The sequence below is a fragment of the Enoplosus armatus genome, chromosome 23, assembly GCF_043641665.1.
Source record: "Enoplosus armatus isolate fEnoArm2 chromosome 23, fEnoArm2.hap1, whole genome shotgun sequence".
In the NCBI taxonomy this organism is placed as follows: domain Eukaryota; kingdom Metazoa; phylum Chordata; class Actinopteri; order Centrarchiformes; family Enoplosidae; genus Enoplosus; species Enoplosus armatus.
The window spans coordinates 11679666-11702623 of NC_092202.1; the positions used below are offsets into that span (position 1 = coordinate 11679666).

Here is a 22958-nt window from a genome sequence, read left to right on the forward strand (position 1 = left end):
TTTAAGAACACTTGTCACCACTTTTAAAATTGGGGTTATATTTTATATCTGACATTGTACTGTTACTGCGGTATTTGTTATTCATTTATTATAATTTATTCAAATTTAGAATATTTCAAGCTATTTTGTATTCTATTTCTATGTGTTTTGTATGTTTCCTTGTTTCTAATTCTGATTCTGATTCTGATTCTTTTATGTCTCATCTCAATGCCTCCTTATGTCTTATGTAAAGCACGTTGAGTTGTTACAATGCTTTACAAAGAAAATGGCCTTGCCTGTGAGTGAGAACAAAAGCCAATATATCACATGTTAAAATGGCAGTATTGCTGATTTGCAATTTACACACTATAACAGAAATGGCTTCCAATCTTATACAGATTCTATCCTAATTTCTAAACCCTTATGTTATTTGGTCAAATAGTACAAAACAAATCATTTGAGCTATATTCCCACTGGCAGATCAGTCTGTTCTTCCACAGAGTAGTATATGACAAAAATAAGCTAAATTGAACCTTGATGATCAAAAACAAGAGAATGCAGTAGGCTGTTGGTTACACTGTATGCATCTGTTTCATGTCATTTTCATGCATCTACATGGCATCATGCTAAGTGGCTCTGAAGGCAGCAGCTTGTTCAAGTGAGCCTTCAACACTGAGTAAATGGTGTAATTACACATTTTGGTGTGATGTAGTGATATAGGATTGTGTCCCATAATGCACCCTCAGTTAAATGATCTAATTAAAGAATAACAAAGAGCCTAGACCTGTTTTTTTAATGAGGCATTCAGTTGGAACATATCCTCCTTATAAGATCAGTTCTCGCAAAATGTATTTATCATTTACTAAATTTGAATTTAAAGGTCAAAGGTTGCCGGTGTCCTCCCTGTAGACTTGTTCCCCTTCCACCTGGCCCTCACCCAGCTGTCCTACCTGGTCTCACCTCCTCTCTTTGCCAACAGGCCTTAACCATGTGAACGCACTGTCCTGGTTGACCTGTTTAGTTACATGTCTGTCCCTCTCTCTCTCTCCCTTCATGTCCTGTCTGGCTCTACTTGAGAAACAGTGACTAAGGTGGATATGATGACCAAGCAGGTGGAGTCGTTTATTGTACATGTAATTTAGATTTGACCAATGTAATAAATCGCAACCCTATTCCACTTTGCAGAATGAAAGCAAGAAAAAGATGTCTACAAAATTTCAAGTCACAACACCATGATATTGATATTTGATGATATACCATATCAACCACACCTTCCCTGGGGCAACAGTTAAACTAACTAGTATGGAACCCCAAAGTATTCAATATTAAATTAACACATAAGATATCACTAAATAATGAGTAATTTACTGTGTAATATATTTAAATAAACCAATAAATAAATGAAAAGAGAGATTATGAAATAAAATGTGACATCAAATGAAAGCGTCATTGGGAAAAATGCCATCATCAAATAAAAAAAACAAAAACGATATAACAATAGTAGCTTGTTTATCAATGGGTATGTGTTTTAGTTTAGAAATTGTGTACAACAGAAAATTCATATCGTTGACAAAACGCTGCATCATGTTCATGAACGCACCCCCAACAGTGCTTGATTTCGAAAAGCATTGTGGGATTGGATGCCGGTGGAAAGCTTCTCGAAGGAACTGCAAAGATGATGGTGAGTGATTTAGCATCCATGCCCCAAACTCAAATATATAATCCATGTCCATCCTTCAGTTTGTCTGCGAGCATTTGCATCTGGACTACTCTCAACGTAGATGGCTCCCTTTTGGCGGTCTTGGGAAGCTATTATTTTGTGAAAATTGTTATTTATATCATTGTATCGTTAGCCAGACCGTGTTAGCCTCGTAGTATTAGCCAGTATCAATGGGCGTATACGATGCTAACGGTGATGTTCGCTAACATGTTAACGGTTGCTATTGTTAAAGGATAAACTACGCTTAGCTGTGTAGTTTGAACTTGTAATTTAGGGTACTTTGTTTTAGGTATTTGTCATTAGTTTTGTCAGCGCCTGTCATTGCAACTTCGCCAGTCAGTATATGAAGTTAGCTGCTGTGTGTTTAGCCTCTTTGTATGAGAGGCTCCATAGGAAACTGTTCTGTAAGTTTCTGAATAGGAGCTACACGAGTAAGCGATTAATTTAAATACACTACTCACAAAAAGTTAGGGATGTTCGACTTTCGGGTGAAATTTATGGAAAATGTAAAAAGTTCATGCTACAGTGATATTATATCATGAAAGTAGGGCATTTAAGTAGAAGCATGCAATGGTAATTTCTTCATCTCATTCCTCATTTCTGCTCAATGTGAATCGACTTCATGTGAAAGCCGAATATCCCTAACTTTTTGTGAGTAGTGTATATTGCTTGGTCACTCAGCATTTGTGTTTGTCCAGAGATAGTAGCTATGCCGGACTGAAGCGGACCGATGCAGGCTAACTTAATAGACAAAGACCAGTCATAATTAATGACCGTCATTTGCCAAAATCTGCTGAGAATCAGAAAATAGTAATGTGTTGTGAAGCTACGGTGAGATGCAGACATGTATTCTGCTACAACGAGCAGACATCCGGCTTTTTGACAGTGTCACACAGCTACATGTCCGATGGGTAACAAAAGAATTACACCCTGCAGCCACAGTGCCGGCCACAGCCTGGATGTGTTTTACCATTTCAGGTTATGACTGTAAATGGTAAACTATCATGACTGTAATTCATAGCCTGTTGGTACTGACGCAGACTGATGTGGCTGAAATCAATACCACAACAACATTCCTCAGATATTATACTATTACTATGTGGCAAGTAGATGCAGCATCACAATGTTGAATACACTATGTATAGTATGCTCCACAGTTTTTGTAAAAGACACTTCGTGGTCAATTTCATTGAAATACGATGAACAGTAACATTGTACTATTGCTCAGCCATCATGTTATAAATGAAAACCACATTACATACTATCCACACAATTGCCATTTGTACTGCAACTGAACTTGGTCATAGTCAAGCCTCCTACTGTTACCACTGACATGGTAGTATTCACATTTTTGTAGATAACCAGGCCACACTACTCCAGTATACCTGACTTATTTCAAATTGTTGGTCTGGGTTCAGCTTACTTGATTTCCTCACCTTCTTACATTTTTCTCTTCCTTATATTCTTCATTCAACCACCCTGTCCTGTCTCTCTCCAGCCCACACCGGTTATCCTGCTGAAGGAGGGGACAGACTCGTCCCAGGGTATTCCCCAGCTCATCAGTAACATCAATGCCTGCCAGGTCAGAAAAACAGCTTTTCTCTCCTTGGTTGTGTGTGTTTTTTGGTTTGTTATGTGTGTCATAAAGTATGCCTTAAATCTCTCTAAATGTACCTGTTGGGTTTTCTTTTCCAGGTTATTGCTGAGGCTGTCAGGACCACCCTGGGGCCCAGGGGGATGGACAAACTGATGGTGGATAGCAGAGGTGAGGAGAGACAGGTAGACAAGGATCGAAGGAATGAATTACAGGATGAATTAATCCTCACCACAAAAATTGTGATTGATTGTGTTTTCCAGGTAAGGCTACAATCTCCAATGATGGAGCCACCATCCTGAAACTGCTGGATGTGGTTCACCCTGCAGCCAAGACCCTGGTGGACATCGCTCGCTCCCAGGATGCAGAGGTAAAGAGAGTGTGTCTGTTGTTGAGGTTTGAGGCTGTTTCTGTTTCAGTTAAGGGAAGACATCTGTTGAAATCTGTCACAAAATTGAAAGTTTCTTTCTTTTTGTACCACCCTCAGGTCGGAGACGGCACTACCTCCGTCACTCTCCTGGCTGCTGAGTTCCTGAAGCAGCTGAAGTCGTATGTGGACGAGGGTCTCCACCCTCAGACCATCATCAGAGCGTTCCGCACCGCCACACACCTCGCTGTTAACAAGATTAAGGAGATTGCCGTCTCTGTGAAGAAAGATGACAAGCAGTAAGTGTTCACTTGCAGCGCTACAATTTATTTACATGGCAGCTACTTAACATTTGAGGTTTGATCTATCCTGTGAGCAATATATTAATGTATCCTTTAGGCTGAAGTTAAGTTGAGCTTTTTAATGCTGCTTTAGTTGTACATTTACAAATGTATTTTCCCCCTCTCTATCCTCTCAGAGAGCAGCGGCAGCTGCTGGAGAAGTGTGCAGCCACAGCCCTGAACTCCAAGCTAATTGCTGGTCAAAAGGACTTCTTCTCCAAAATGGTGGTAGACGCTGTCATGTCTCTGGATGAGCTGCTGTCTCTGAAGATGATTGGCATCAAGAAGGTCCAGGGAGGAGCTCTGGAGGTTTGTATCTTTTACTTTTACTTCCTCCTTCAACTACCAAAATGGCCTGCACCTTAATGTTTACATTAATTGAGTTTACTTAAACATGTCTTGTCCCTCTTTCTTTTAATGCTTTAAATTCCAAATCTCATCATCTATGAAATAATACTTTTTATATTTAAATTTCACAGGATTCGCAGTTGATTTGTGGGGTTGCGTTCAAGAAGACCTTCTCTTACGCCGGGTTCGAGATGCAGCCTAAACGCTATGAGAATCCAAAGATTGCTTTGCTCAATGTGGAGCTGGAGCTGAAGGCTGAGAAGGATAACGCTGAGGTCCGCGTGAAATCTGTGGAGGTATGAAGACCACAACACGGCATCAGGATGTGGAATAAGTGCCCTGAAATGTTGTTCTGAAATTAATCTCTCCTCTTCCTTTCACCTTTTCTGCAGGACTACCAGGCCATTGTGGACGCAGAGTGGAACATCCTGTACGACAAACTGGAGAAGATCTATCAGTCGGGGGCCAAGGTGGTTTTGTCCAAGTTACCCATCGGTGATGTGGCCACCCAGTACTTCGCTGACAGAGACCTGTTCTGTGCTGGCAGGGTGCAGGAGGAGGATCTGAGGAGGACCATGATGGTAGGACACATACAGAGGCAGACACTGATTACCCCACATCAGCATTCCTAAAGGATGAAGCTGGATGAATAGAATACCTGCCAGTCTGTTTATCTGTCGACACCAGACACATGTCAACACGTTTAGTATTGAGACAGGCCAACAAAAATATGAGACTTTTAATATTAAACAAATGCTTAAAAATGATTTACATTAAGAAAAATTAGTTTGCAGTTATACTATCTCACTTCAGTGGTGTTATACATGATGCAGGAATGTAAGTTTCAGTAATGTAAAAATGGGCTTATTGTTTGTCCATTTGTGTTAATAAACCCATATTATGTTAAAATGAGCTTGAACATGACTGATTGTGTGACCTGCAGGCCTGCGGTGGCTCCATCCAGACCACAGTAAGCGCACTGACAGACGATGTCCTGGGGCAATGTGAACTCTTCGAAGAGGTCCAGCTTGGTGGAGAGAGGTAAGACGGACGAGTTCAAATATCTGTCCTCTGCAGAGAATAACCTCTTGAGAGTAAACCTTGCGCCATGACGCTCTGACAGCTCACACCCATCATGTCTGTGTCGGCAGGTTTAACTTCTTTAAGGGTTGTCCGAAGGCGAAGACGTGCACCATCATCCTGAGAGGCGGAGCAGAACAGTTCACAGAGGAGACGGAGCGATCGCTGCATGATGCCATCATGATTGTACGCAGAGCCATCAAGGTCAGTTGACACATGGGAGTGTATGTGCAAGAAGACTCATTACATGAAGCTAGGAGTACACAATGTTAAATGTTTATTAACAGCACTGTTACTGTTCATTCATACCGTATCTCAAATTGGCTGGTTGATCTTTGCATCTGTGCACACTGACAGCAAACAGCTGACTGTACTTAACCCATTCCCAGAATGACTCCATTGTAGCCGGTGGAGGAGCCATAGAGATGGAGCTTTCCAAGTACCTGCGGGATTATTCCAGGACCATCCCTGGAAAGCAGCAGCTGCTGATTGGTGCATATGCCAAGGCCCTGGAGATCATCCCGAGACAGCTGTGTGACAACGCCGGCTTTGACGCCACCAACATCCTGAACAAACTGCGCGCCAAACACGCACAGGTAGGACATGAAACACGCAGACAACACTTCGAATAAAGCACTAGGCAGACGGGCGCTTTTATGGTCTGCAAGGTTTAGAAGTGGAACAGTAAATAAAGTCTGTCATCTCGCTGCAGGGTGGCGTGTGGTACGGTGTGGATATCAACAACGAGGACATTGCAGACAACTTCGCTGCCTGCGTCTGGGAGCCATCCATCGTGCGGATCAACGCTCTGACGGCGGCGTCGGAGGCGGCCTGCCTCATCCTGTCAGTCGACGAGACGATCAAGAACCCACGCAGCAGCATGGATGGACCCCCAGGTGGCGCTGGCAGGGGCAGAGGCCGCGGGAGACCCCATGCTCACTAGAGGAAGCGAGAACAAAACCCCATTTTAAACTGGCATTAAAATCCAAATGCAGATGGAAGAAGTCTTCAGTACCAGTGAGGTTATATTTAAACATTGTGTTGAATGTACCTTTGGCATGTTTGATCTGCATTTGGATTTATATTCTAGATAAAATGAGGTGCTGTAACCCTTCACAGACACATTGCAAATGGCAGGTGAAGTGAAACAAACGAGGGGGAAAAGGTTCATGTTGCATTTTCTTTCGGCTTTGTCAGAGATGGCTTACATTTCTTGTGTTTTCTTTGTCACCTGTAGTCTTTTTTTCTTATTGGAGCTTTGACTTGGTAACGTCTGTGTAACATTTCAAGCACTCTTTCAACGTGTAGCCATTTTACTGAGAAATGATATTGAAATACAAGCAGAATGAAAGCAGCCCCCCCCCCCCTGGTTTTTTAACAACCACACTGTTGTCCCCTCTGTCAGCTCTTCCTCACTGAAGGAGCTGTTCCATAACTTCTAATCTGGTTTTGTTGTATGTGACAAACTGACGTGTAACATGGAAAATAAAGCACTGATAGGATGTTGAGCAGTTCTGAACCATTCATTGTTTACGATGTGTGAGACTATTTATTGGACCATTCTTATCAATAAATTCACAGCTGAAATCGTCCTGTTGTGTGTTATTTTAAACATCTGGTCAAGGGTGGAGACTGTTGTTTCCTGATAATGTATCAATATATCAGTGGCAGGTACTGTATAAAAGAAGTGGTCTATCATCTCTAAATAGGAACAGCAAGGCCTTGTACTGCTGTGGAAAAATGGTGTTTTTATTTTAGTGTAAAATGTATGACCATGGATCATAAAAATAGGATAATGTAAGACTGATATATCATTTTGCAACCTGCTTAATAGAAAATGGACTGAAGAACTGAAAAGAAACAAGGTTGGGTCAACATGTTGAACATGGTACAGGGGTTCTTAATCTTTTTCACTTAAACATGAATACAGTTTATTACAGCATACACAACATAAAAAAAGGATGTGACAGCGAGATGTCTTCAGGTGGGAAAGTTAAAGCCCCTCTTGTTTTTCCTCCTCAGTTGGATGACACATTGAAGTTTGAGGCTAAAAGTTCATTGTTGACCTTAGAAACAGTAGTTGGACAAAAAAAAAAGATAACTCAAGGTCTATTTGTCAGCTTTTTTCAGAGCTTTCAACTGCATTGACCCTGTCTTCCCTGGTGATAGCTCAGTTGAATGGAACTTCAGTCACGTTTTAACATTGTGCTAACATCTAATGAAGGCGACTAACTAACAGACAACTGAGCAAACTCCATCTACGGACCAAGAGATGCGGTTGAATGCACCAGGAAAGTCCAGTAAGTGGATCTTGAGTTAAGATTAGCCTGGTTTCTTCTCAAATCAACAGGCTCCCATGGGATCAGATGGCTTTGTTTGGGCTCTTATCCTGATTTGAGAAGAGAAAAGAATGTCCTGAACTGTTAAACGCTACAGACACTGAACACAACACCTGAATGTGAATGGTGAAGTACTTCATAAGAAACGTATGCAACAATGCCACAGCCCCTCCTAGTGAAGGTGTGTTTTGATGCATCCAGGGAGCTTTCATCTTCCAAGAGGATTTCCAGCCTGTAGTTCAGTCTTTTCACCACTAGGTGATGCACAATCATAGTCACTTTAGAGAAACAAAGCTGCAGTCCAGGAAGCTGTATCAACACCTCATATATGGATAGTGAAAAAGGATTTAAATGAGGTATCAGACCAGAACATGTGAGAGTCATTATATGAGGGAAAAGGCAACAGCCTTCATATTGAAAACATTACGATGAGTGAGTTTTACTCTAGGTAGTATAATGCATCATGCAGAGTCCAGGTAACATTATTATTAGATGATGATTCTAATAGGATTATTAGAAGAGTATCTGTTCGCTGCAGCTGTGGTGTGTACTCGGCCACCAGCTTGCATTAGCTTTCACAAGAGTTCAAGTGTTCCTCTGAATATTTTCCGGGAGGGAAGTTCCTGTGACAGCATCATATGGTGTGACGTGACAAGCTCTCCACTGAAGCCAGAAGGCAGACATGTTCATCTCTTCTTAAAGAGAGGGCACCCTATCTTTCAGCTCTACTTGGCTGGAGAGTTCTAAAAGAACTTTCCTCTCTTGATCTGTTTTTCTACTCTGATGAGTAAATGTAAAGCCTGAATGTCTGAATTATAGGATGTGAGTAGTTCCCGTTCTTTCCAAAAAAAACATGTTGCCCACTCCCAAAGTACCGCTTTTTCTAGAACCAGTCAAATCAATCCTTGTCTCCACTTCCTGCTCCTCCTCAGTTAGACAGGAAGTCTATGGCAGCCCGGACGGAGCGGTTAGACATGATGTCAACGGCTGTGACTTTGATTTCCGTGTCTCCAAACTGCATGGTCGCTCTGATCTCTCTTCTCTCTGGGCCTCCTCCTCCTCCTCCTCCTCCTCCTCCCACTGCTCCCGGTAGCGGCAACGGTTCCGGTAGGTCCAAAGTTATCGTCCCGCACTTCCTGACTCCGGGGTCGGAGATGTATGTGACGTCGTCCGTCGTGCTGCAGTAAATGTTGATGATGATCTTCCGCTGGCCCAGACGGGCGGGCGTGTAGCTCCGCCTCACGACCTCGCCCAGAGCCACCGACTGGTCGACGGAGATGAAGCGGTCAAGGATGTCGGTGCACCACTCGCGGCCGTCCTTGACCAGGAGTTTGTCGCGAGGGTGGCGTCCCTCCACGAAGCGGTTCAAGACGCCAACGCCGTAGGTCAGCGGGCACCGACGCACTCTGACCTGTAAGAGAGAGCATGTTAGAACATGACTCACCGGATGTAGGTTCAGTTGGAATTCTCCTCCCCTTCCACTATCTACGTGTTACCGTGTTGCAAGGGCACCATCGCTGCATCCTGGCCTTAGCGAAAGAAATACAAACAAGCCAGAGCGTTTTTTGCCCTATCCCAGAATGATGATGGGTTGAGCCAGACCTTTCTCCAAAGAGTGTGAGACTAATTGACTCCTGAGCACTCACCACAGTGGGGTCCAGCCCAAAGAGCACGGCGCCCTTCAGTATGGTCAGTCCGACATCGTGGGGGATGATGATGCGACACGTCCGGCCCAGTGCTTTCTGGACTGCTTTCTGCAGCATGGGCGACTCTGCAAAACCACCAACCAGGAAGAGGAAACGCACTCCACGCACCTCCGGCTTTGCCATCAGCTCCTCTGTCAGGGGAGAAGATCTTTAGAATAACTTCACGTCAAAATTAGGGAGGAAAATAAGGGAATAAAGAAAAGAAGGATCTGGAGGAGAGGCACAGAAAGTCGACTATGACTGGATGTTGATTTCTACTTCCTTTCCACCAGCTACATCTGGTATGTCTTCAATTTGATACATGTGAAACCCATTCTTGCCTCTCGTTCTTCGTCTTATGGTGATCCAACAAAGGTCAGCGAAGTTAAATGCTACAAAACCAGTCCCCTGGTTTTCAAATTTACCACTGGAATGTGATTGATTTAAAACAGGCGCTCTCCCTTTTTCTGCCTCAGTTCTGTCTTGACAAGGCTAAAAAAAACAAACAAACCACAAGGTCACCTCATCTAGAATAAAGATGCTAAGCAAGCCATTACGTTTGTTTTGTTTGGCCTGTAGTTGAATATTGCACCATGCTGTATTTTTCTCCTTTGGTACCATTTAGATTCATGCTGCCCATTGACAAGCAAACTGGGATGTGGAATTTAAGTGACACAGACTCACAGACAGTCAAAAAACGAGCCCAGTTCCCAAGTCAAAGCTGCACTAATCAAAATCTCTATCTTAACAATGGATCAAATGACTGTGTGTAATGTGAAAGGAGTCGCTCATAGGGATGAATCACCCAACTCCCCTCAGCGGTATCAAGCTTTTTAGCCTTTGGAGAGAAAGAAGGAAACGATGGTGTAATAATATCAGCGTGTGTGTATGTGTGTGTGTCTTTGTGTGTTTCTCACCAATGTGTTTGACAATATTGATGATGGTGGGCTGGAAGAGCTCGTTCATGGCTTCCTGTGTCAGCCGCAGCATCCCCTGGGACGACCACTTCACTATGTTCATACTGACACACACACACACACACACACACACACACACACACACAGAGAAGAGAGTTACAGATACACTAAATCAATCCATTGTTTAATCAAACTGCTCACACACTCACCGATCATCCCTCTCACACACACACACCTCTCCCAGCCCACACTCACTTGCTCCTCCTCAGGGCGGCCTCCACGCTCTGGCCCCTGTGTCTCTTGTAGTAGTCGATGAAAGAGAAGGGCAGGGAGATGTTGAGGGCGTTGGCCCTACCCGGCGCCGCCGTCCGTTTCCTCGCCTCGAATGCGATGGTGAGGTCCACCCATGCCGCCGGCCGCTTGGCTTTGAAGCTCTGGATGAAGTCCTCACCGAAGATCTGGCACAGCATGGCTTCAAAGGCCAGGTCTACGCCGACGGCACCGTGCGGACCGCCTGGAAGAAAAACGACAGCTCTGGAAGTTGTTGGATATTTGGTTATTTTTGAGTTTCAGCAGATTGAGAAGGTTTGTACCTGAAGCCTTGTAGAGCTCTTTCAGTGTTCCCTGTGGCTGCTCGATCTGATGGACTGTCAGGTCGACTGTTCCTCCTCCACAGTCTGCAACAATATACCTGTCGCCTGCACAAACACACACAGTTTTAATATCTGCAGTGTCCTGGAAACCTTATTTTATACATTATTTTTGATAAATAGAAAAAAGAGAAAAGCTTGCTAATCATAGGCCAGGACATATTTTACACAGGACTGTAAAAACAAGATGTTTCTCCTAAATTTGTAGGAGGAAATTGTGATTGATAGTGTGTCTTCATTTTTGTGGAATGTCTAAATGTCATGTTTCCAGTCTCTCTCTCTCTCTCTCTCTCTCTCTGTGTTTCCCCCTGAAACTCTTCAACCAGCGGACCCTCAAACATAAACAACCCCCAGGCATCTGTGATCGCTGCGCTCCCTCTGAGAGTGTGTTTATGATATGTTCAGCGATAAGAGCTGTTTTCTTGCCGTTGTTACCCCGAGTTTAGCTGACCACACCCTGAACACGAGAAACTGAGCGAGAAAGGGGAAAAGTGCGAGCAACCAAAATGGACAAAAATGAAAAGAAATGTAGGGAAGGATGAGAGAAGAAAATGCAAGAGGAGGATAAAAGAGGGTTTCTGCTCCTTTGGTTTATTTTTACAGTGCAGAGCCAAAGAGTCCCATGGGCTGGGTCCTTCCTGTGTGTGTGTGTGTGTGTGTGTGTGTGTGTGTGTGTGTGTGTGTGTGGACAGGAAAGGGAGCAGAAAGGGTCAGCAGGGACGCGTGGCTCCTCAGATTGTTGTCATGGCTCTCAACAGAAAGAAAGCGCAGAACTGGGTGAGTTTGATTGTCCCTGGGTATGATTTTATCATCCCAGGCCAAACTTGACTCTGTTGTACATTGATTGTACATTTTGTTGTTTGTAAAGTCGTAACAGCTGTGTCTGGTAGTTTAGAGTGACACACCGGTTGATGCTTGGTCCTTTCAAAAACTATTAGAATTTCATCCCTGTTTTTGTAAAATTATGACTTTCTTGACATTTTTGACTTCATTCTTTTACTCTCAGATCCATAAGCAGGGACAACATTTAGTTTTTTATTCAACATTTTTTCGATCGATTGAAACAGGCCCTGCTAACATTGCAGATATCGTAGATAATGTGTGAAAACAGTGACCACGCTGAACTGAATGCAGGGGGAGGTGATAATATGCAGGGGTGTGTCTGTTTCTCATAGTGAACCTGGTGGGGTTAAAAGTCAAAATCATCAATATCTCCAACATGTGGGGTCTGTCTGTCTGTCTGTCTCTCTCTCACACACACACACACACACACACACACAGTCTTACCAGTCTGCAGCTCTGACCACAGCTCTCCGGTTCCACTCTCCACCAGGAAGGTCCTGCTGTGTCTGGATCGCCTCAATTGCTCCCTCGCTGCAACAAACACACACAAAAATAAACACGAATACACACACAGGTAAACAACATTCTTTTTTTTAATATGATCTCACGCACACGTCATTAAATCAGTTCACAAAGTCACAGTGAGGCAAAAGAGAATATTACAACATTTTATGACAAGTAGAAGTTCTTGTCCCTCAGAAATATTGCTGTCTAACTAAAATAATCACACAATAATTTGTATGGACTCTCTCCAGCTGTGAGCCCCAAGTGTCATCACCAGCTTTCACCACCGTGGACTGCTTTGCCTGCATTCAAACATATACACACTGTAGGGTCAGACACACGCTTCACGTGTTCAACGCAATGCAAACTGGTCTCATCTTCAACCTGATGACGGCGCCAATAGTATGAAGTCTATCAATCACAGTAAAACAAGAAAAACATACCAAATCATAAGTCTCGTTTGTTTTTGTTTTTTTGCACGACAGGAGCAATTTGTTGGAAATGACAAAAGCTCTCAGATTTCGATTTTTCGCTCTTGACATGTAAACTGCCTGACTGGCAGGTCAGGAGAGTACGGATGGAGGCCAATAAAAACAGAGCATGCTCAAACACAGCTGATAGAAATACAAAATACCTGACAGCCTGTTTGACAGAGCAGACACGCTTATATGCCTCCATACGTGCAAGTGAACCCACCAAATGAGACATAATGGCTTTAAGATGAGAAGCTGTTACAGGACGTTGGAAAAAAAAGGTAATATTTTTGTCTCTTGCTTTTAAGAATGCAACCTCTTTGGCAGAGTTGTGGGGGAGCCTGATTCCTGATGTAAAAGTGTGTGTGAGTGTGGTAAGTCCTAGGTTTGGCAGTCTGGTGTGAAGTATTTGTGTAATTTCGGTAAAAGTGGTTTTTACTAGGTTCCCTCAAACTCTGTGAGCACTACACACCACAAAAAATGGAATAAGAGAAGGGTAAAAGAGATTTGTGGCAGCATAAGAAAAGAAAAGAAGACAAGAAAAAGAAAGTTTATAGACTTTTAGATTAAGCAACAATGGCTACATTGTCTTGAAAGCAAGTACAGTTGTTTTAAGGCCCTGGATGACGCAGGAGGTAATGTATGTGCGTGTGTGTGTGTGTGAGTGTGTGCATGGGGGTGATGAATGAAATGCAAGTCTGGAAACCATTTACAACTATTTGAAACAGCAGAACAGAAAATGTATGTGTGTGTGTGTGTGTGTGTGTGTGTGTGTGTGTGTGTGTGTGTGTGTTAATGCCTCCCCTGTGCTTTGTTTGGAGACGAAATGAGGTGGAAGAAAAGCTAAAGATAGTCAAAAATCCCGACTCTGATGCCAAATGTTTGTGTGTGTCTGTGTGTGTGTGTGTGTATAAACACTGCATGTCTGTTTGTGTGGTGGTCTGTGACTGCAGAGTCCTTACAGAGTGCATGACCTGGCAAAAGAAAGTTAGGGAGCAAATGCTAGAAATACAGAGGGAAAAGGAAAGAGGAATGAATGTGAGTGAAGTGGAGAGGGAGAATGACAGGCCAGGAGGGGGTGAGATCATGGTCTCACAGCACCTTGTTCCAATTACAATATCCTGTGTTTAGTGTGTGTCTTTGTGTGTGTGAATGTTCTTTGTGTCACTGACTGCATATGTATAAGTGGGCCTGTGCAGGGGATTTTGGACAGCATGTTCGTTCGCTGAATTATGCCTCGGTCTCCTTTCTACCAGCCTGAAATCGCTCTTTGTTCCATTTTCCTGTAGCTGTTGCAAACACAAATGTTTTCAACGCGGCTCTGACACTCATGTTTCCACTCAATAGCCTTCATTTTGTCCGTTTATGTTGAAAGGTTATTCGCTTTTTGATCCACATGCTATAGAGCCGCAAAGTGAAAGGAGTTGGTGGGTCTGGAAGTATTTTTCCCCACTGTAAATTCCCATTTGAAACTATTCTTTTAAAGCTAACACAATTGGATGGAATGGTTTAAATGATTATGTGTAATGTGAAAAAAGTCGCTTGTGCCCAAAACCCGCAGAGAATTATCACCCAACTCTGCAGTTCGCCTCAGCTCCACGGAGCGTTTAGCATCTTTCATGGATTTAAACTTAGCTTCTGCTCACCTTACATTTTTATGTGCACAGGTTTGTGTCTTTGACTTTTTATCAAAGAACCAGATATTTTGCAACACGGCTTCTCATGTTTTGTACTGATGATTCAACCATAAGGGTTTAATGCCCATACTATGCTCTGACTCACTGGATGTCCGAAATAGCGTCTCCCACTTCACAATAATGAGTTGAAAAGCATTGCCACCATGCTACAAAATACATATAAGACGCACAATCCTTCACAATCTAGAAGAATGTTTCCATACAGAACGTTTGTCTGCTCTACATGACACATGCACAACTGCAAAGTCATACAACCTCACACAGACACACACACACACACGCACATACACACACACACACACACACACACACACACACACACACACACACACACACACACAAATGCAAAGTAACTGGTGGCAAAACCACCAGCAGTATCTGAAGTCAGATCTTCACCCTCAGTGCTCTCTCTTTCCTTCACACACACACACACACAAACGCAGTTCATCCTTTGCGAAAAACCACAATTCCTAAGTGAAATGAAACAACAACATTTCCAGGAACGCAGTATGCGGTTTCATGGTTATGCTAATGACAAAGTCCACAAGAAGACACACACACACACACACACACACACACACACTCTCTCTCTCTCTCTCGTCACTACCTTGTCTGAAGCTGGAGTCGAAGGGCCGGGAGCCTTCCAGATCCAGGCCATTTGTGATTGGCTGCAAGCTCAGGTCAATCACCTGGTGGAGGCGGAGCTTGCGGCAGTAAATGGACGCGGCTTCGGGTTCCAGAGCGATGAGGAGCTGCTCGGGACAGTCGGGAGACACCAGACCAGCCTGGAGGAGGAAAGAGACACAGAGAGGGAGAGAAACATTTACAAGCAGACTTTTATTATCCTGCAGTGCCTCTGGATTGTACTGAGATACTCAGGGGAGGGAACAAGAGAAAGAAAAGAGACAGAGAAAAGTTAGACAGCAGTTCTCAAGAATCCATCATGCTTTTAGACATGCATGTAAATCCTGCTTTGGTGTATATGTGCTAAGTGCCATTAGGAGAGGAGAGTTGGTCTATAAGCATTAGGCTTGATGTATTGGGAGCAAAGTTGAGTGGCTGGAATGGTGTGTGTGTGTGTATGTGTGTGTGTGCAGGGCGGGGGTCTGGACACCACTTCCTGTGTTTGTACACCGGTCTCCCTCATTGTTCACCTCTGATGACATCATCACCAGCAGGAAGCATACACACCCGACAGCCTCAAGCTGGGAGCCAGCGCAGGGTGTGTGTGTGTGTGCGTGTGTGTATATGTGAATGTACACGTGAAAGCGTGTATGCATTAGACTGTTCATGTATGAAACAAATTGATCTGTGTGTGTGTGTGTGACCGAGAAAATTGAACATGGAGAGAGAAGGAGAATGAGGAAAGCATAACATTAGAAATACAGTCTTTGTACAGTCTTTCTCATGAACTATTGCGTATGTTCTGCACAAGTACACACTCACTCACTCACACACACACACACACACACACACACACACTCACACACACAGGTCGGTCCATTCTCATTGATGTGTATTGTGATAGGACCCCCTGCATTCCTGTCCATGTACGCATACTTCCTACAAGTCATTGTGACACGTACAGTACACCAAGGAGGAGTATATAAGTAAAAGTGCAGCAATATGATCTCCGTGTGTGTGTGTGTGTGTGTGTGTGTGCATAGTAAGTGATCTTCCATGGGAACATTAATCAGACAGCCTTTATCTCATGCTTTATACGCTGCTTTTCTTTCCATCTCCCTGTTGTTCTTCCTCTCTCTCTCTCTCTCTCTCTCACACACACACACACACACACACATAGTATGGTAAGATATTTGCTGCCAGTGATCACTACACTACGGAAAATCGTCGTTGTCCAGTCAAATCCGTCTCCAAAAATATCAACTTTTCATGCAACAAGAAAAACCGCCTTGCTGAATGAAAACGTATTTTTGGTAATTCAGTGGGTTTTTAGAGGCTCTTTTAAGAAAAGATGACACAAAAATGATTAAAAAACTGATGACACCACGAATCAATTCATAGATCAAAGCCTATGATATACGAGAATTTTCTCAACCCATCAGGGTTTTCACTGGACGGTGCATGTATACATTACGTTCATGGATGAATGGATCCAGAGATGTATTGGATGTAAACCCTCCTAGGCTCAAGTGACACATTTCTTTAGTTGTAAAATAGTATTGGTTGATTTAAAAGTGTATACTGTATATGTTGATAAGTTAATATGTGTTTGTGTGTGTGTGTTTCTACCAGGTATGCGGCCTCTCTCATGAACTGTTTGGCAGGTTGTCTCCACACAGCGGGGACGGTGATCACCCATCTGATCTCCTCACCCTCCAGCACTGACGACGACTGGTCCTTCACCTCCTAAAACACGATCAATCAAACACTCAAGACCTTAAGCCTTAAAACTCAAGATGTGAGCTTCCATTAAAGCACATCTGAAAAACATCACACACACACAAACAGTGTATAAACATGGGGGACCATACTGCAATCTTAAACTGGGGTTTTTAAGGTGCACCTTTAGAGCGTGCTCCCTGAAGAAGTGCAGGGCATGAGCAAACACCTCGATGGCCCTGACCCTCCGGCCGTTGACAGCCTCCAGCTCTGTCTCCATGGTGAGGTCCTGCAGCAAACACAGCGGCAAGAACAAGTCATCTTTCTGATGCTTAAATCCTTAACGGGGTACTCCAGAAATTTAAAGTCGGGAGGCTTGTGAGAGACAGTAAAAAAATGATTGGTTTCCTACTAAAATTGACTTTCTGTCACTACTACCCGTCTATTCTACCTTTCTCATCTGATCTGATCTCTCTTACACTTGTGCTGTGGATCTTCATCTTGAACTTATCGAAGTAGAGCCAGTGCCGGGCCTCCTCCGGGTCCAGGTCGTGGTAGAAGTCCCGCGCTGCAAACCCAAAACTGTGGAACCGCAAATCAGGAGCCAGCAGCAGACATGTCGGGCTCTTCTGATTGGCCACTCCAGGGTCTCCGCCCTCCCAGCGCCTGCATGGATTAGAGGTAAAAGGGGTCAAGGGGTAGAATAGAATAGAATAGAATAGAATAGAATAGAAGACTCAGACTCTTACTTCATCATGTGTATGGCCTCTGAGTCCTGTGTGAAGCTGAACGCATAGCCACTGGAGGTCGTCCCAAAGTCTATCGCCACGACAACCAAGAACGGACAGGACATCCTCGGTCTGACCTCCACCCTCTGAGAGAGAGAAGGCCAGAGAGAGACGAAGTCAACATCTCTTACAGTTCAGTAATAACTAGTTTCTATGAGTGGAAATGCGCAGAATTAGTAGGTTGGCTTGGAAATGAGAAACTGTTTTTCATGGACTTCCCTGTACTCTTTATTTCCTCCTCTCCTCTCCTCTAGTGCTTGTGAGTGTATATATGGCTTTACCACAGATTGTAGTCTTGATGGGGTACTTGTTTTACGTCTACACTTCACTTTAAAGTGTGAGTGTAAGTGTTATTATAAACCACTAATAATAGTGAGAAGTGGATGTGGGTTTACAGGTCATGTTTAAGAGCTCTATATAAAGAAAGTAAGTAGAAAGAGGGAAAGGGTGTGTAGGAGTGTCTGTGGTTAGTGTGTGTGTGTATATGTGTGTGTGTGTGTGTGTGTGTGTGCGTAGTTACCGGCGAGGGGGAGGGTGTGAGGGGTGTGATGCTGCAGTCATTTCTTGCTGTGGCAGGCGATGAAGGAGCTGATAAATAATCACCTGGGAATTAATGTAGAAGAGAAGCGAAATGTAAGGACATACAATGGTGGCTAACTATTAAAATCTTATTCTAATCATGTTTCAGCATTGGAAAAGCGCCACGCGTACTCTCACTGGAAAATGAACAGAATAGCTAAAAAAAATCTGTGTGTTTGAGACGACACGCAGCCACAGGAAAACTTTCTTATCACAAGGAAAGAGCCATCGCTGGACTGTCATCAACTGCTGATACTAACATGTGCACAGGCAGAAAACACCTTACGGTTCACTGTAGAGATGAGTGAGTTAGGGCGTAAACACATCAAGCTCTTTAGAGGTGAAATTGAATATCTGTAATGAACTGGAATCTGTTGTGAGTGATATTCCCAAGTGGGAGAGGGGCATGGCAAGGTCAGCGTGTTCGCGCTCCAAAAGATAAGAGAGAGAGAAGTGAGTCATTTTGACCGGGTTGCCATAGTAATGAAGCATGTGTGTGTAAACTGTATGTGTGTCTCACCGGTTATCTGCAGGCTGTTGGGGTCTGGCTGCGCCACGTCAGTCATCTTTACAGGAGCCAGGGTCTGCAGAGAAACACACCAACACCAACATGATGCATATAGATGAATTAATCTGGCTCCTTAGCTGCTAAATGCTCCGCTATGTTCACCAGCCAGCTGCTAACTTTCTCTGTCTGCTGTTTGGTGCCGGACAGGTAGCGTATCAGAGTGTTTATCAGAGCTTTTTAGCTAAAAAACAGCTGAGTGAACCAAAACAATGAGTTAAAAGACGCTAATATGCCCCACAGAGCTGAGGGGAGCTGCAGATTCCTGAGATCATTTTCTGTTCGTAAAAATATGAATTAGTGCAGCTTTAAGCAATTAATTCTTATTGGTGGACTTTACAAATGGATGCCAATGCCAATCATCTTATACGGCACAAATACAAGCACAATAAAATGGAGAGTGATAGCTCAGTGGTTACAGATTTTTGAGTGTAAGTTTATGAACCAGAATGTCTGCCAGACAGACTGTGGTGTGATGTTAAACAAACAAGTACACACATGGGAACAAATGAGAGAAACTGTTAAAAGCAACTTGACGAATGTTGCGCACTTATCAAAAAGACACAAGCACATGTATAACTGACACATGTTGTGATCCCAAGCACAGATGTGACAGAATAATGAAATATGGAAGACGGGAGAATGAGAAAATGTGTTGTTAATGAAACATGAGAGAAAGACATGGAGTGTATATGAGTGTGTGTGTAATATTTATATAACCCTAATGAGTGAATTGTCTCTGTGTTGACTGTATGTCCTCCTACACACACATATACTTTGTGTGTGTGTGTGTGTGTGTATTGTATTGCAGCACTGGGAATCATTTGATCCGTCTGTGATCCGAGCCAAGAGCAAACTGAACAGATGAGTGCAATGAAACAAAGATGCGTTTGTTTAAATCTCTTTCTGTGAGTGCGTGTGGGTGCTTGAGAGAGTGAGAGAGATAAAGAGACCATAACTTAGTTTGACATCCTTTCTTTGCTTACATGCATGAATGCTACATCTGTGTGTGTTTATTCAAACGTTGGAACGCGCTGTGTGCTCGTGCATGATGATAAAACCAGAGATGGCATGAAACTCCACATCTCTCCCCTGCTCCATCTCTCTTGCACACACTTTTTCTCTCTCATCCCGTCATTTCTTTAAGCCCAATGTGCAGTGGACAATTTACAACCCCCGCCCCATACCCCTCCATTCTTTTCTTCTCTCCCTCTTTCTCAGACGCACGGCTGAGATCTTGCACGGGATCAGCAGAACAAGCAACTCTAGCCTGGGATGTTGCATGAGGGACCAATTGTGCAACACACTCCACTTCTATGCACCATTAACAATAGAGCTCTCACACCAAGTATATGGAGACGTTTTGTAAACATTACTGGCAAGACATGCTTCAGGAGTGCTCATGCATCTTTGTGTTTGGCAGTTAAAAACATCAGAATTCTTGCAAAATAGTGCAAACATGCAAGTTTATAGCTCCGAAGCTGAAGGACAACTCATATGACTGCAGACAATACAGGTTACATTACATCTGACAGATGCTTTTGTCCAAAACTCCACAGGAACGAGAGCTAAATGTCATCAACAATCATAGATGCAATTGTTTTCTCCGAATGTTAACTCACCTCTTTATACGCTGTTGCAACACGATGCCTCTTGTCCCGTTTTTTTGCCTCTCCAGAAGTAATCGCAAACTGTGGAGTTTGGCAGTGGAATCCACCTCCAGGGAGGGAGATGGAGCGGAAGGAGAAGAACAGGAGGAAACGGTGACTGATACGAGAGGATGCTTTTCTAGAAATTTTTTCTAAAAAAAAACTTCCCAGCTGACTTGCAGGCAAATTTCCCAAAATTATAATATATTTAGAGGAGCTCCCAGTGAGACGTGATGGATGGAGAAACAAGTTGCAACCTAAAGGAAAAGGACAAATGTTCTCTTCTTCTTCTTCTTCTTCTGAGAAAGTCACAGCTTTTCCCGTTGAAGTTCTGAATTGGATTTGTAGTTCTCTCCTCCTGCAGCCGAGTTCACCGCCTCTCCGCTCTGCACAGGAATGTCAGAGGAAAGTGGTGACACACACACACAAGTTGTAGAAGAGGGAGGGCTGTGACAGCGCATAGTGGGGGAATGCTGGGGGATTTACCTCACTGGGAAATAGCTGTGTGTGTTGGAGGCTGAGGGTGGAGTATTCCTGAGCAGACGGTGAATCCCAGTTAAGTCATCGTGCCCTCTCTTTCCCCTCCCACTCCTCCATATGTATCCTTCCTCTGTTTAATCATCTCTTCCTGTATTCTTCTTTTCATCCTGTCCTCCTTCCACTTCTTTGTCTTTTGTAACTTTTCTTTCCTTGTTAATGTGGCTGCTCCCTTAACCTTTTCATAACATTTATGCACAACTTTCTAACTTTGCAGACAAAAGCAGGCAGGAAGCAGGCAGGTGTGTGGATTTTGTCACCTTTGGACAGAGCCAGGCTAGCTGTTTCCCTCTTAAACTGTAGATAAATACATTTGCAGCACTCGATCTGTAAGTACGTTCTTATGCCGTGCATGTGGGTAGATTTGTGTGTGTAGGTCCACATCAATGCCGCAGGGATCTGATTTCTCCCCACAAGAGCTGTGATTGAAAGCACACATTAACCCCCAGTGTTTGTGCGTGCGCACACACACACACACACACACACACACACAGACACACACAGACACAGACACAGACACACACACACACACACACACACACACACACACACACACACACACACACACACACACACACAGACGAGTCTACCCCACTCCCAATGGGCAGAGGAAGTCAGACCTCTTGAGTATGCGAAAGAAAAGGCCTCTGGTATACACACACACATCCACATACACTCAGTCTCCTTGTCCTGTCAGATTTCCAAAATCGAATTAGGGAGTGTGTGTGTGTGTGTGTGTGTGTGTGTGTGTGTCTGGAAGCCATTACCTGGCATGTCTCCCCTTGCTGCCCAAAAACCAAGAGGCCCCATATGGATCCTGCCATCACCTCTCTCTTTCTCTTTCTTATTCTTTCTTTCGCTTTATTGCCTCTTTTATTGTTCTTCTACATCTGTCCCTTCTCTGTTTTATAGGCCATTCTCCTCTCTTCCCTCTTGCATCCATCTTTGTTTAATCCCTTTTAATTAATCCCTTTCCTGCATTCATTTGCTGCAGTTAATTTTCTAATGAGTGACATTAGCAGTTGGGTGGCAGCATTTCAACAGCTTTGCTATCAAATCTGGGCTTTTCATAATTTTGGACATTTGCCTGACACCTCTATTTGACAATCAGCTTCGTCCTGATCGGCATTAGACCTGCTTAAACCCACCAGGGGGGCACAGACAAGCTCCTCCATCGTCTCAGAGACACAAAACTATGAAACGGACCCTGAGTAGTGGTGGAAGGGTGCAGCCTCACCCTTCCCTTCTTGGAGGTCCAGACGCAGGAAGCCCAACGCAGGAAGTGATGGAGTCAGGTGACAGGAAGGAACCCCTGTGCGGCATTCCTATTATGAATTCCACATTATCTCTGGAACCCTGGAAGTCCTCGAGCGACGGAAACACACCCATAACATGCAAACACACACACACACACACACACTGTAAGACACTGTTCTTCCTCCAGATCCTCTAAATAGACCACAATCTCAATGAGAACCTGTTACTTCCCCTCCAGATAGCATCAAATGCCACACTGCTGATGCAAAAGAGAAACAACAATTTCTTCATTGTAAAGGCAGTTTAGTTGATTATGTCTTGTTCATAGCTTTACATAGTGTCAATCAGCAAACATTTATTGCTGAGAGTTAGATGTTAACATTGGTACCATTCTCATCTTTACTGCACTGTAAATATGAAGCTACCGTCAGTGGCTAGCTAACTTAGCCTAGCACAAGGAGTGAAAATATGGGGAAACAGTTTGACCAGATGACGATCGTACTATCATCTCTATTTGTGATCGACAAACCAATCTCAACTCAATGTCCACTTATTCGTTAATTCTGGAGCTTTTGACCATATCATAAGGTCTTCATTAGCACATGAAGTTTTAAGTCAACATAGATAAGAAGTCATGGAGGTGCACAGAATAAGGGAACATTTTAACGTCTGTAACTCCATTACAATGGCTGCCGATGAAGAA

The 22958-nt window shown here is 43.6% G+C and overlaps 2 protein-coding genes across 2 annotated transcripts; one reads left to right on the forward strand and one right to left on the reverse strand.

Annotated features, from left to right (window-relative positions):
• The first annotated feature begins 1629 nt into the window (after nt 1-1629).
• Nucleotides 1630-6937, forward strand: cct7 (chaperonin containing TCP1, subunit 7 (eta)). The gene is made up of 12 exons (XM_070929513.1): nt 1630-1660; nt 3198-3281; nt 3395-3464; nt 3557-3663; nt 3781-3959; nt 4139-4310; nt 4481-4645; nt 4742-4930; nt 5293-5390; nt 5501-5633; nt 5819-6025; nt 6142-6937. The coding sequence occupies exons 1-12, from the start codon at nt 1655-1657 to the stop codon at nt 6370-6372; spliced, it is 1641 nt and encodes a 546-aa protein (XP_070785614.1). The 5' UTR covers nt 1630-1654; the 3' UTR covers nt 6373-6937.
• Nucleotides 6938-6943: 6 nt separating this feature from the next.
• hspa12b (heat shock protein 12B) lies at nt 6944-20471 on the reverse strand. The gene is made up of 14 exons (XM_070929512.1): nt 20435-20471; nt 18768-18831; nt 18189-18271; nt 17630-17754; nt 17360-17546; nt 17065-17169; nt 16791-16907; nt 15145-15322; nt 12308-12394; nt 10964-11068; nt 10626-10884; nt 10371-10474; nt 9415-9605; nt 6944-9179 (listed from the first exon to the last, which is right to left on the reverse strand). Exons 2-14 carry the CDS (start codon nt 18811-18813, stop codon nt 8697-8699), a joined length of 2070 nt encoding a protein of 689 aa, XP_070785613.1. The 5' UTR covers nt 18814-18831; nt 20435-20471; the 3' UTR covers nt 6944-8696.
• Between the last annotated feature and the right edge of the window lie 2487 nt (nt 20472-22958).

Bases quoted from the DNA above. Each gene is read 5' to 3' on its own strand.
- cct7 (XM_070929513.1), top strand. The intron at 3,282-3,394 runs GTCAGAAAAACA...TTTCTTTTCCAG, and splicing joins GTAACATCAATGCCTGCCAG to GTTATTGCTGAGGCTGTCAG. The intron at 3,960-4,138 runs GTAAGTGTTCAC...CTATCCTCTCAG, and splicing joins GTGAAGAAAGATGACAAGCA to AGAGCAGCGGCAGCTGCTGG.
- hspa12b (XM_070929512.1), bottom strand. From the start codon at position 18,813: ATGACTGACGTGGCGCAGCCAGACCCCAACAGCCTGCAGATAACCG. The intron at 17,547-17,629 runs GTAAGAGTCTGA...TAATCCATGCAG, and splicing joins GAGGCCATACACATGATGAA to GCGCTGGGAGGGCGGAGACC. The intron at 17,170-17,359 runs GTAAGAGAGATC...TGTTTGCTGCAG, and splicing joins TGAAGATCCACAGCACAAGT to GACCTCACCATGGAGACAGA.